Raw genomic sequence first — 14,223 nt, forward strand, 5'->3', positions numbered from 1 at the left:
AACGACTTACAAGTATAGCCGCAGGAGTGATGCAGCACCACATTGGTATATAGTAAGCCCAGAATATAACATTTCTTGGACCCAACATCATTTCAATGTCCTTCATGAAATTTCGGATACCTTTAAAAAATAAAAAGAAAGAAACAATATAGCTATTTGTCTAGCAATAAAAGTCTCCTACCGGAAGGGGCATTTCTAATATTTGCTGCCATAGGAATCACATTTTTTGGCGACGCTGTCTAAATTCGTTTTCGTTACCTATGCCACGTGACTTCAGTTTGCAAATCAAACAACTTGATAACGCATTATAGATAATTTATCAAAATGGAAGATTTATGCAATACTCTGCCTGATTGGACGAGAGTGTCAATTTCTTTTCTCTGTTGATTGTGCTACGCTGAGTGAAATGTAGACAAAGCGTTTATCCTAAACGACGCTGTTCACAGTTTTAAAGCTAACTTTGGCTCAGTATATTTAGCAAGAATATTGTTATATCTCAAAATGATAAGTAAGTTTAATAAATATGATAAAAAAATCTGTTAAAATACCAACATATATCAAAGTAAAGAAAGAGCTGAATGCGGTCTGCGTATCACATGAATAAGGGTGTGATAAGAGTCTTTTATGTAGAGAAGTGCTTTATGTAGAGAAGTGCTTGTTACAATTGTCGTCTGTATATGAAAAGGTTTCTTGCTTTTGTGACTTATTCAGATTGCATATTAAAATGAATACTTATTTGCTTTGATATATTTGTTATAAATTATTTAACTGATTTATTATATATAAATATTTTTCTTTAGTATGGTAGGCAAATATTGAACTCAGTTGAAATCTGTTTCATTATATATATGCTATATAATGACTGAATCTCATTACACTGAAATGAAGGTATGCTGCATACAGTTTATCTTTGTGATATGACTACGGTCAAACTTTGTTTATGATACAAAAATATTGAAATAATTACAATTGTATGTTTTGCTTGACCTTCACTTTTTTCGGCGACGCCGTCTAAATTCGTTTTCGTTACCTATGCCACGTGACTTCAGTTTGCAAATCAAACTACTTGATAACGCATTATAGATAATCTATCAAAATGGAAGATTTATGCAACACTGCCTGATTGGACGAGAGTGTCAATTTCTTTCACTCTGTTGATTGTGCTACGCTGAGTGAAATGTAGACAAAGCGTTTATCTTAAACGACGCTGTTCACAGTTTTAAAGCTAACTTTGGCTCAGTATATTTAGCAAGAATATTGATATATCTCAAAATGATAAGTAAGTTTAATAAATATGATAAAAACCTGTTCAAATACCAACATATATCAAATTAAAGAAAGAGCTGAATACGGTCTGCGTATCACATGAATAAGGGTGTGATAAGAGTCTTTTATGTAGAGAAGTGCTTTTTAAAAGATTTTCCCTGCTTTTGTGACTTATTCAGATTGCATATTAAAATGAGTACTTGATTGCTTTGATATATTTGTTATAAATTATTTAACTGATTTATTATATATGAATATTTTTCTTTAGTATGGTATGCAAATATTGAACTCAGTTGAAATCTGTTTAATTATATACATGCTATATAATGACTGAATCTCATTACACTGAAATGAAGGTACGTTGCATACAGTTTATCTATGTGATATAACTACTGTCAAACTTTGCTTATGGAACAGAAATATTGAAATTACAATTGTATGTTTTGCTTGACCTTCACTTTTTTATAGGTGTGACGTCATTGTCCAAAGATTCACGAATAGCGAATATGCATTTGTTAAAGCGGGATCAGTTGGCCTATTTTAGAAATACAAATGTAAATTAAAATAATAAATAAAAAATCCTTTAATTGATTTTTTTTTCTCATTTATTCTAATCAAACTTGATTTGTAGCATCTTTGTTAGGCCCGCAGCCAACTTTGTTCAGCTGGGACATTTGACCCCTTTTCGGGGCTGCTAGAGCTAAAACTAGAAATGCCTTTATACAGCGTCTCATGGACAGCTTGGTGGATCTTTGTCATACTTGGTCTGGAGCATCATTATAAGGTCCTCTTCCAAACTTATTTATATAGGAACTTGGGCCCTATTAGGGACCACTATAGCTAAAAGTAGATATGCCTTTCTTCGCAATAACGACTAAAATGTAATGGATTTTTATCAAACTCGATGTGTAACAATATCGTAAGGTCTCCTGCTATTTTGTTACAAATGGGGATAGGGACCAATTTAGCTTAAAATATAAACACGTTTAATGACCTCTTCTCATGAACCGCTTTATGAATCTTCATCAAACTACTGCTGTAATTATTCGTCTAAGGATAAACGAAACAAAATTGCAACCCTACAAAACCTTTGCGAAAAATTAAAAGAGAACCATTTAAATTGTTAAAGTGCGGTGTTTAGTTTTGCAATTTGAAAAATGTTAGATGAAAGATGAATGTAAGATGAAAAATTCATAAACTTCTTTCCTTATTACAATTCGCCGACCATCATTTTTAAAGATATTTCTTGTTTTGTATTGAAATTTAATTGAAGAATATATATATATTTGCCAGATAACCTACCATCTTAAAGTCAGGTTTCACGAAAAAAATCTGGTACTATTTGTTATCATAGCATCTACAGTTTTCTCACATGTTTTAGTCTTTTTGTTACTACAGCATCCGTATCTGTTGCCAAACAACAAAATTAAAAGGATGTGCATATTCTCGTTGTTGCCACCTATCCATGTATTATGTTTCATTAAAACATATCTTGCACTTTTTAAGTTATAACAAAATCCACCATTTATGACTGACAAAAGGAGAGACAGGTGGACGAACGGACGGAAACACGGGGAATATTAAATGATGTGCATGTTTTCTACAAATATCTCTTGTACTTTTGAAAGTATCGCATAAATCACTTTTTATCATATTTTTTTGCAATCGTTGTTTCCATTATCAACCATATTCATTGCCATAGCAAAAAAATAAAAGGACATGTAATAGAAACTATATATTTCATATTGCCATCTATCTATGTATAAAGTTTCATGAAAAAAGTATCTTGTACTTTTTTTTAATATTTGCAGGATCCCATTTGTTGCCATATCGACCGCATGTTTTGGCCACAACAACATAATAAAAAGACGTACACATTTTCCATACATGTACAAAGTTTCATGTAAACAGATCTTTTACTTTTAAAGTTATCACATTATCCCATTGCGTGACTGACGGACGATTAGCTTTGTTGAAACAGTAAAGGCAAGACTTTAGCATCTTTGCTTGACATTAAAGGACCTAGGCTAAAACAAAGATTATCATGCATGTTTCTGCGGAGAAAACAATTTGTATTTACTAGACTTGGCACTTACGTAAAATGAATATTTGGAAGAATGCTTCAGAAATTTAAGCATGGGCCGGTTTTATGTGGCCGTTTGATGGGATGTATTTTCATCGTAAAATTGTTGGGTCGCTTAATAGAAAGGTCGCTTATTACAGGTGGTCGCATGTACGATTTGACAGGTAATCAATAAGTGTCTCTTGCTCGATATAAGATACTAAAGTGACTGGTTGAAAGCGCTTTGATGCCTTTTTTTACTAAATATTATTCTATCAGACTAGATTGCAATGCATAGCTCTGCATTCAGAAACATATTGAATTTGTTAGATGAATAATACAATATTTACAATATAAACTTAGTTTTAACTCAAATTTGTTGTTCTGGGAAATTTTAATTGAAAACTGGGAATTATTCTTTTAGGATATAAATTTCACTGATGATACGTCCCTTGTCTTATGAATGAACAAAAACTAAAACATACCGTAGACCCAACAGACAGCAATCAGTTCACAGAAACCGAGGACCATGAGATTGTAGGAGCCGGAATACCAATCAAATAATGTCAACACGAGTATACCGCCCTGAAAAAGATATAGTCCAACCATAGCAACACGAGTATACCGCCATTAAACAGATATAGTCAAATAACTGCAGCACGAGTATACAGTCAGCCAAATAATGACAACACGAATTTACCGCCATGAAAAGGATCTAGTCTGCCAAATAATGACATCACAGTACACAGCCCTGAAAAGCATATTGTCAAGCAAAAAATGTTATCACACTATATCGCCCTGAAAAGAATATAGTCAGCCAAATAATGTCATCACAGTAAACCGCCCTGAAAAGCATATAGTCAGCCAAATAATGTCATCACAGTATATCGCACTGAAAAGCATATTGTCAAGCAAAAAATGTCATCACAGTATACCACCCTGAAAAGAATATAGTCAGCCAAATAATGTCATCACAGTATACCGCCCTGAAAAGAATATAGTCAGCCAAATAATGTCATCACAGTATACCGCCCTGAAAAGCATATAGTCAGCCAAATAATGTCATCACAGTATACCGCCCTGAAAAGAATATAGTCAACCAAATAATGACATCACAACATGTCGCCCTGAAAAGAATATAGTCAGCCAAATAATTTCATCACAACATATCGCCCTGAAAAGAAAATAGTCAACCAAATAATGTCATCAAAACATATCGCCCTGAAAAGAATATAGTCAACCAAACAAGTGAATGAAGTATTGCCATGCAATACAAAGTCCCCTACTGGAAGGCACCTAATTTTCTCTACTGCAGTATAACATAATGAACTGATATCTGTCAATGATGTATAAACAATATTGTACTACATATACAATATGTTATAACAACACACTTGGATTAAAATGTGCATATATAAAAACCCACAGTTGTTTTCATATTGAATTTTTTTGGCTGATTATAAAAATGTTATCATGTAAGTTATTTATAGTAACAACAAAGGGAAATAAATCTTTAAAAAAAAATAATAATAATATAAGTCCACAAGAAACTCTTTACCAGGTAGAGATAGGTCAAAATACACCTAAAAATTGGATGTAACATGCATGCTGTACCACAGAAAAGTGGTCTCGATTTTTCTCTACCGCCAGTAATAAAAAAGTTACAATAAAATCTATTTATAGTAACAACAAAGGGACGTAATTCTAAAAACAAGGGTGCCTCATGGTGGTGAACATTTGGTCCAAGTTACATCAAAATCCCTCCATGCATGAAGAAGAAATGTTCCGTACAAAGTCATTCTTGAATTTGACCTTTGACCTCTAAATATGACCTTGACCTTAGACCTAGGGACCTGGTTCTTGCGCATGACAGGTTGTCTCATCCAGGGGAATATTTGTGCCAATTGATATCTAAATCCTGCTTTGCATGACAAAGTTATAGACCGGACAGGAAAAAAATCCTCTTGACCTTTGATCTCAAAGTGTGACCTTGACCTTTAAGCTAGGGTACTGGGTGTTGCGCATGACACGTCGTCTCATCATGGGAAACATTTGTGCCAAGTAATATTAAAATCCCTTCATGGATGGCAGAGTTATGGACGGGAGAGGAAAAAAACTCCGTTGACCTTTGACCCCTAATTGTGACCTTGACCTTTGAGCTAGGGGTTCGGGATTTGCGCATGACACGTCGTCTCATCGTGGGGAACACTTGTGCTAAGTGATATTAAAATCCCTTAATGAATGTCAGAGTTATGGACCGGACACGAAACAGACCCTGTTCATGCTATGTTAACATTTGACTGCTAAGTGTGACCTTAACCTTTGAGCTAGGGGTCTGAAAGTTGTGCATGACACATCGTCTTATTATGAGGTACATTTGTGCCAAGTAATATTAAAATCCCTTCATAGATGGGAGAGTTATGGACCGGACAGGAAAAAAGCCTTGTTGACCTTTGACCTCCAATTGTGACCTTGACCTTTAAGCTAGGGGTCCAGGTTTTGCACATGACATGTCGTCTCTTCATGGGGAACATTCGTGCCAAGTAATATTAAAATCTCTTCATGGATGGGAGAGTTATGGACCGGACAGGAAAAAAGCCCTGATGACCTTTGACCTCCAACTGTGACCTTGACCTTTGAGCTAGGGGTCCGGAATTTGTGCATGACACATCATCTCATCATGGGGAACATTTGTGCCGAGTAATACTAAAATCCCTTCAAGGATGGGAGAGTTGTGGACCGGACAGGAAAAAAGCCCTGTTGACCTTTGACTTCCAATTGTGACCTTGACCTTTGAGCTAGGGGTCCGGATTTTGCGCATGACACGTCGTCTCATCATGGGGAACATTTGTGCCAAGTAATATTAAAATCCCTTCATGGATGACAGAGTTATGGACCGGACACGAAATTGCGGACGGACGGAATGACGGAATGACGGAATGACAGAATGACGGAAAGACGGAATGACGGAATGACGGAAAAGCGCATTCCTATAGTCCCCGAAACTGGTTTTCAACCAGTAGGGGACTAATAAAGTCATCACAACATGCCGCCCTGAAAAGAATATAGTCAGCCAAATAATGTCATCAAAATATATCGCCCTGAAAAGAATATAGTCAGCCAAATAATGTAACCTGAAAAGAATATAGTCAGCCAAATAATGTCATCACAGTATATCGCCCTGACAAGAATATAGTCATGAAAATAATGTCATCACAGTATACCGCCCTGAAAAGGATATAGTCAGCCAAATAATGTCATCACAATATATCGCCCTGAAAAGAATATAGTCAGCCAAATAATGTCAACACGATTAGGCCGCCCTAAAAAAAGATATAATCAAGTTATAGCGACCCTAGTATACTGCACAGAATGAGATATAGTCAGCCAAATAATTTTAGCATGAGTATACCGCCCTGAAAAAGATATAGAATCACAATATAAATCTGATACGGCTACCTCTTCGTCCTACAGCTGTACAGAGGATATACGTATTGCAGGCAAGTAATAAATGCAGGCATAGTTGCATAGTGTATGTTTATGACATGACTTACGAAATAATTGAGTATATAAGAAAACAAATATCGTAGAATGCGAACCTTTGTCGTCATTGGTATACCAAGTGCAAAACCGATCATACAGCAGATGAAGGTAAACAGTGCCTTTTTCTTACGGAGCTTGCGTGGGTACAGATCTGTGATACCGCTTATCACTGTCTCCATCATCACCATCTGGAATAAAAGGTAGGGGCTTTTCAATTTTAAGCCTTACCCTGCTAAATTTCTATAATGAACTTGTCCATCTTTCAATTTGGACAGTGCCATTAACTTTAAAAGGGATGTATACCAAAAAGATACTGACTGAATGGCGAACAGTGCAGGTCATGATCAGACTGCACGAATGTGTCATGAATGTTAAAGGAATTAAGGAATTTAAGTTCACTGTTATTTATCGGCAAATGTAGCAAGAAGCACTGAAGGAAACGGATTTACACACCAACTCATTTTCCACTTGTAATTTTAGTTATGCCGTACCGGTATTTTGAAACCTGATTAAATAACAGTTTCTTACCTGACTGTCAAGTCCAAGGGTGATTATCATGAAAAAGAAAAGGAACGCCCACACTGACGACACAGGAAGTCTTGCAAGACCTTCTGGATAAGCTACAAATGCCAGTCCAGGACCTGAATGTACAAAAATTGAAATGTTATTTGAAGTTCTATGATATTGTATAATTTAGTAAACAATTTATTGCAAAAAAAAAAAAAAACAACTTTGGTGGCGTTCTTGCAAATATGTAATAAAATGACATTGTGGAGTATCCAATCACATACACTTGGCTTGTTTTTATCATTGCAAGTCATGACAATTACTTTAAATTCAGTGTTAAATTGTTTTACGTTATTTTATTGTTAACTATGTTTTTATTTCATTATTACTGTTTAAATTCCGTTAGCCTGGCTTCCTGGCTGCACGGTTATTTTCTTTATAAATCCTGCAAATATTTTATTAGTATATTTTAAGCCTCTAAGATAGTACATTTTTATCTGATGGCTAAACTATACCCCAAGTTCGGTGCCAGGGGGAATAAAAAATGTCATTATAGAAACAACCTGCTGGAGTTACTTCCGCTGTTTTAATGAAGATAACTTATATATGAGAAATATGACAGAACAAACAAAGGGACGGAAGCCAGTCTAAATTTCCGTTATCTCTATCATTTTCTTTATCATTCATATAATCTAAAATACACACCACTATCTGCAACGTCTGCAACAGGCTGGTTTGTTACGTGAGCCATATACCCGAGCAAGGAGAATATGGCAAATCCACCAAAAACGCTCGTTCCGCAGTTAATGAAAGCAACAATTATTGAATCCCTGAAATTATGTAATATTTGGTTACTTAATTAGAGATGGCTGCGTATGATAATATTATTGAAGCTGATGAACGGTTTTCATAAAATGAATCTCAACACTGACTCTTTTTCTCAAGGTACCTCTGAAATTTTATGACCCTTTTGAGTGGTAACTGTTTTGACATTTGATATAATGTCAGTATATACTTTGAAAGTTTATTATGAACATTTTGAAACTTTATATAGATATGTTTATAACTGAAAACGGTTATTTTTTAGAGTGAATTATATGTAATTGTATTGCAAACCTCCAACAGTTATTTTTGAAGTTGTTAAAGCTGGACATGGTGAGTAATCCTCCGAATGCTGGGCCGAGTGAGTAGAAAATCTGTGTTGCGGCGTCTGACCACACCTAAAGTAAAATCATACAATTTATAGAATCTTAGTTTTCTCTAGCGATAATCTTCTGTTCAGACTATTGCGCTTGCATCCATTTTCATTTAATGCATACCACATATCATCTGTTGACAAACTATATTAAGAGAGGGTAAAAAAAGCAAATAAAATCAGTTCCATTTTAGGGTCGCCATTCAGATATGAGATAACTTGCATACTTAAGACTAGAAAAGACGCATTTAATATATTGTTTCAATACAATTAATCTAATGTTTAATGTGCACTGAGTAAGTCAGTAAAGTGCATTTGAATGCATATTTTGGCAATTTGAAAGTAGACATATCACCATTTTCAGATTTATTCTTCTTTGCAAAGAATTTATTTGACAGCAGCCATAGTGTCAAAACTTTACATCCTGTTACAGAAAAGAACATCAAACGAAAACGGGTTTAAAGGTTATCTCTGTCGACATTACGTTATTCTAAATGCGCATCGTGTGTGATTGCATGTCCTTCATATATTAAATAAGTTTGAAAATAATAACTTCCTTATCGAGATGCACTGCATTTGCATTAAACTGTATTTGTATTAAACTGATGTGTACATATTTGCAATGCAGTTGAAAATTTAATAACAAAAATCTTAACCTTAGGATCTTTAAGTCTCTCCCATTCAGGAATGATATAAAATTTGATTCCTTCTTGATATCCTTCCAGTGTAAGGCCTCGCACAAGAAGCACAACCAGTAAGACGTATGGAAAGGTCGCTGTGAAATACACAACCTAGAAATAAAAAAAAATCAAAGTTTGAAACCGATTGTATCATCCAGGGAAAGATGTCGGACATGAAATACAATAAGACGTTTAACCGTTAGCCTGCTTAATTTCTAAAATGGAATGGTCCATCATTCAATTTGGGCAATACCATTTAAATTATTCAAAGGGGTGTTCACTGAAAATTTACTGACTGAATAGCGTACAGTGCAGACCATGATCTTGGTCAGCACTGGTCGCAAAGGCAGAATCACTTGCCGCCAGCAGGCTAAAGGTTAAGAAGGCCGCACTGATGTACATCACCTTGAAATAAAAGTCTGTCATCGATCCAGTGTAGAGGCGGAGCCGGGAGTTTAGCTCACTCCCCCACCCCTCCCCCAACGAATTGAAAATGAAAGTATGAAATTGACATTTACACCATTTTCGATCTGTTAACTACATATCAAAGATCAATTTAATGGCAACGCGTGTGTAAATTTATGAAAACGGAAAAGTTTCTATCTTTCTAAAGATAATAATATGATATAAAAACTTTTGACATGTTACATAATTCCAGAAAACTATGTTAAATCAGAGTCTCAAAAACAAGCATACAGACCTATATATTTTACTTCACTGTATTATAGGCCACAAAAATCATTTATGACTGTGAGAAGTTTCATTAAAATCTGCCTTATAGAACAATTTCTGTGCGTGTTTCACATTGGCGTCCATTATATTTTTTTAGTACAGTTTACCAAAACAAAAAATCAAGCACACGACACTATCTTTTTTTATTTGCCGAATTTTTAAAGTATATTCTGAAGTTTTGAAAATTAAGGGTTTAATCAAATTCTACATTATAGAATTTTTTTTATCCTACCTTAAGCCCATTCTTATCCACATTACCTGTTTGACAGGCAGCCGTTTTGTCACTTACTCTCCTGTACTGAATAGTAACATTATGTGCCAACATAAAGAATCCGTATCTAGGTACATGTCTGGATACATGATTTCTTTTTTAAATTAATATAGAATGTATAACAAATATCTGATATTGAGATAGGGGCCTATATCTATCGGCTCAATGGAAAATACTAGGAATTAGTGTAAAAATATCGGATTTTAAACCTTTCCAGAGGATTTGATTCCCTTCATCAGGCAGAAGAAGATGAGAACCCAGGCAAAGAACAAACAGATGATGTTTTTCAAGCTGATTCCACCGATTTCGTCGATTCCGTCAGATTCGTGAAGTCTCAAAACAAAGCGGCTGTAAGTAAACGGCATTTTAAAGAGATAAATACTTGTCTTTTAATATCATTCTACACTAAACACAGATGTTCTACATTTATTACCTACTCGTTTTTACTCTCCATTAAGTTACAACAGAACCGGAAACGTCAATATTTTTTTCCAAATTGACGTCTGCATTTCATATCGCGTGCATATCGTCATTTAAATGTGTGTCACTGCGTTAGTTTTCTTATTTACGTCAGTAGTGTCAGTTTATTTAGGCTACTGAACAAATTCATACTTTTTTTATAATAAATTGAAAGGTTTTGATACGTATGTAATATAAAGACTGTTAATTTTGCATCGACAAATATTCACTCGTTCTTTAGCGGAAGAATATTGCGCTCCTAAAGCCTCGCAGTATTCCCGCTTCAGAACTCGTGCATATTTCTCGATGCAAAGCTATTAACCTATTAATATTTAGAGATTAATTCATTATCTGAATTAAAATTTATAACCTGAACAGAAATAAACACTTCAATAGACAAGTATTCGTTTTGAATAAATGTAATGATTCATTATAGCGAGTAAGATATGGAACAAAAAATGGCAAAGATGTTCCCCTTTGTGAAGAAAGCACCAAAATTTGCATGAAATTACTTTAAGGTATCCCAAATCCTACAAGAGGAGGAGACACGCTATATCTGCCCTGCAACCTCCTTTTAAATCAGTTTTAAAAAGGGAAGTAAAAATGTCTTGAAAATAATAATATTTTTTCCTTTAAATTGAAATTCATCTATAAAGTAATGTTTCATATGATCTAAACATGGATAACATATCACTAGCATAGCCAAACAACCATTTGACATTGACAATATACAAAGTTTACTACAAAACACTCTTATTTCTCAAGATACATACTAAAAAGGGAGGTAATAAGATTTTACTGTATGTTTAATTTCAGAACTGCGTGTGAAAAGATGTTTCTTATGAAGAAAAAGTGAAAGTTGTATTATAAAGTGTTATAAAGTATACTGGATCAGAAATGGACTACATATACAATTTGTTTGCTTGAATAGACCAAAACATGAGGCCCCAAAGGGGAACTACCTTTTATTTATTTCAATTAAATAAATCTACAACAATTTCAAAAATGTTAATTCATTACCTTAACCAGTTATACCCCTTGACACAAAATTTATTCAATTACATTTTATACACACTCAATATACATGACTCAGGAAAAATAATATGAGGTCCTTAAAGGAGAAATTGTTAAAAATCACATATTAAGGGCAAATTAATTTATTTCAATCGTTGAAGTATCATATTTCCGAACTTAACATGTGTAAAAAACAGATTTTATAGATCAAATGTATATAATATAAAAAAAAGAAAAAATATTCACATGTTTTGTTCCATGGGTTAACCTATATATCTGTTTTTTATTAGGGCAATAGATTTATATAAAAAGAGGCCCTTCAATGGATCATTTTTGTATGTTACATAACAGTATAATCATATAAACATAACCATGTTTTCAAATTAAATTACGCGTCCAAAGACCCATAAAATAAAAGAAACTGATATTTACACCCATTCAATAGATATCTAAGAATTGTAACAGGTTTCCCAGTACTTCTCTAATACATTTGTTTGACAAATTTATATTTTTTATACATGAATGTGTTATTGCACTGGCGTTTAATTGATTCTATGAAGTGTACATAGTAATGAAAGTTAAGTGTATCATTACTGGTCAATCCAGATTCAACAGAATTAAGCAATGCAAGGGTCACAATTAAGGTAAACAGACACTAAATAGTAAAACTGGCGTGGAAAAAATCATGGTGGTTGCAAAATGGCGCATTCAAAGATTCCTCTTTGCTCTGTAGAGCTTTTTTCCATTCTTTTTTACATTTGTTTGCTGAAATCACATAACAGATCTATCCTTGACATATAGGAATCATTTTCGCAATAATATGATAGCGTGACAGATTTATTATGGAAATGTAGGTCATACAATTTGGAGTATCATTTTTAGTTGATATTGTAGTTGGTTTGTTTGACTGAAGTACATTACTCCCATTTAATGTTTTTTTTTCAGCACTGACAATATTCTTTAAGAAAATGTAACAAGGAGCTGCGTTCAATAAACGCTTGATGCCCCCAGTGGCATCCTTGTCGATAGATTTTGCACCTAAGTCCAAAAACGAGGTCAAGATCAAGGTCAAGCTGAGGTCAGGTGATGTTTGAAGATGAGGAATGGTCACAGTTTACATCTGTATAAGTATCAATTCATTCTTGTAAGGGGTATTGATGCTAGACGAAATGGTCCCATTTGGTTAACCAAGAAATGACCCATATAAAGCAACCTAAGTGCAAAATGAGGCCAAGGTCAAAGTGAAACTGAGGTCAGGTGATGTTTGAAGATGAGGAATGGTCACAGGTTACATCTGCATTAGTATCACGTCATTCTAGTAAGGGGTATTGATGCTAGACGAAACGGTCCTATTTGGTTAACCTCGTACGGACGGACAGGACAATCACTATATGCCTCCCGCATCAGTAGATGCTTGGGGCATAAAAATGTAAGCTACAGACATTTAAAACGGGTCCTGCTCTGTGATGTAGCCATTTGAAATTTGTCAATTTTATCTAGAATAAAGGCCAGCTATTTAGTATGTCACTACCTTAATGTCTCTCCGCAAACATGGCTTCATATAAAAATATTAGAAATGCGAACATCAGGTAATTTAGATGTTTTTTATTCTGTCTATTTCCTTTAGGAACTAGAATTTTATCTGGCACCATGTACTGACCTACAGCTTGATACCTTTGTTCATAACATGACCATGTATTGTTCCAAAAGTTTGAAGTCACAACATGTGGTGCACTAACTGGTACAGCTCGTTTAAATGGGTCAACTGTGTTGTTGCACTTATAAAATAGACTGTCCCAGTTTATAGGTTGGTCAGGGCTACTGATATGTATTGTATTTTGCCATCGAAATATTTCTATAAAATGCTTCTCCCCCTTCCATTTGGATCTGTCCATGTTTACAAACACGTTTGTTTATTTTATGGACTGTATGCGACATGGTACACATTTGTTTGCCGTAGATGCATAAAAACAAAAACACAAAGGCATAATGTTACGAGCAACCAACACAGTTACACTGATACACACTGTTACTTTCTATAGTAAAACAGTTTGCTAGTTTTTAGCTGTAGCTTCTTTTGGCCGTTTCAAACAGTTCTGGTACATGCTGACTAATTCCGTAGTAAGCTGTCTTTTTGGCATAAAAACAAAAATCAAACAGGAAAAGACACATGAAAGAACGTAGACTTAAAGCTAACATTCTTTATAATGTATTATCTGGTTTTGATACTGTGTCAATACGTTTGCAGAAATATCAAAATGAAGCCAGAGAATATATTTTCTTAAGCAATTAGACGTACTGAAAGCACCCCCTGAGAGATGATCAGGTATGTAGCAAATATCATTGTATCAAGCAGGTTGTAGACAGCCATTTATAGCATACATGGACATTGCTAATCCTGTCAACTAGAAATTGTCAAGAGAACTGGTGCTTTGCTTTAATTATGTAATACACTTCGTAATAAGCTGCTATAAGTTGAAGGAAACTCATCAGT

At 34.5% G+C, this 14,223-nt stretch overlaps 1 protein-coding gene across 2 annotated transcripts in view; it reads right to left on the minus strand.

Annotated features, from left to right (window-relative positions):
- LOC123557234 (sodium-dependent proline transporter-like) overlaps positions 1 to 14,223 on the minus strand; it is a 65,929-nt gene that overhangs the window by 4,399 nt on the left and 47,307 nt on the right. For both annotated transcript variants that reach the window (XM_053543582.1, XM_053543583.1), the window contains 8 exons: positions 10,466 to 10,604; positions 9,230 to 9,364; positions 8,495 to 8,598; positions 8,084 to 8,208; positions 7,400 to 7,512; positions 6,928 to 7,059; positions 3,814 to 3,913; positions 11 to 120 (listed from right to left, as the gene is read on the minus strand). In XM_053543582.1, coding sequence (XP_053399557.1) covers positions 11 to 120; positions 3,814 to 3,913; positions 6,928 to 7,059; positions 7,400 to 7,512; positions 8,084 to 8,208; positions 8,495 to 8,598; positions 9,230 to 9,364; positions 10,466 to 10,604 — 958 coding nt within the window. The remainder of the gene's footprint in view (positions 1 to 10; positions 121 to 3,813; positions 3,914 to 6,927; positions 7,060 to 7,399; positions 7,513 to 8,083; positions 8,209 to 8,494; positions 8,599 to 9,229; positions 9,365 to 10,465; positions 10,605 to 14,223) is intronic.

Source organism: Mercenaria mercenaria, chromosome 5 (genome assembly GCF_021730395.1).
Source record: "Mercenaria mercenaria strain notata chromosome 5, MADL_Memer_1, whole genome shotgun sequence".
NCBI lineage: Eukaryota > Metazoa > Mollusca > Bivalvia > Venerida > Veneridae > Mercenaria > Mercenaria mercenaria.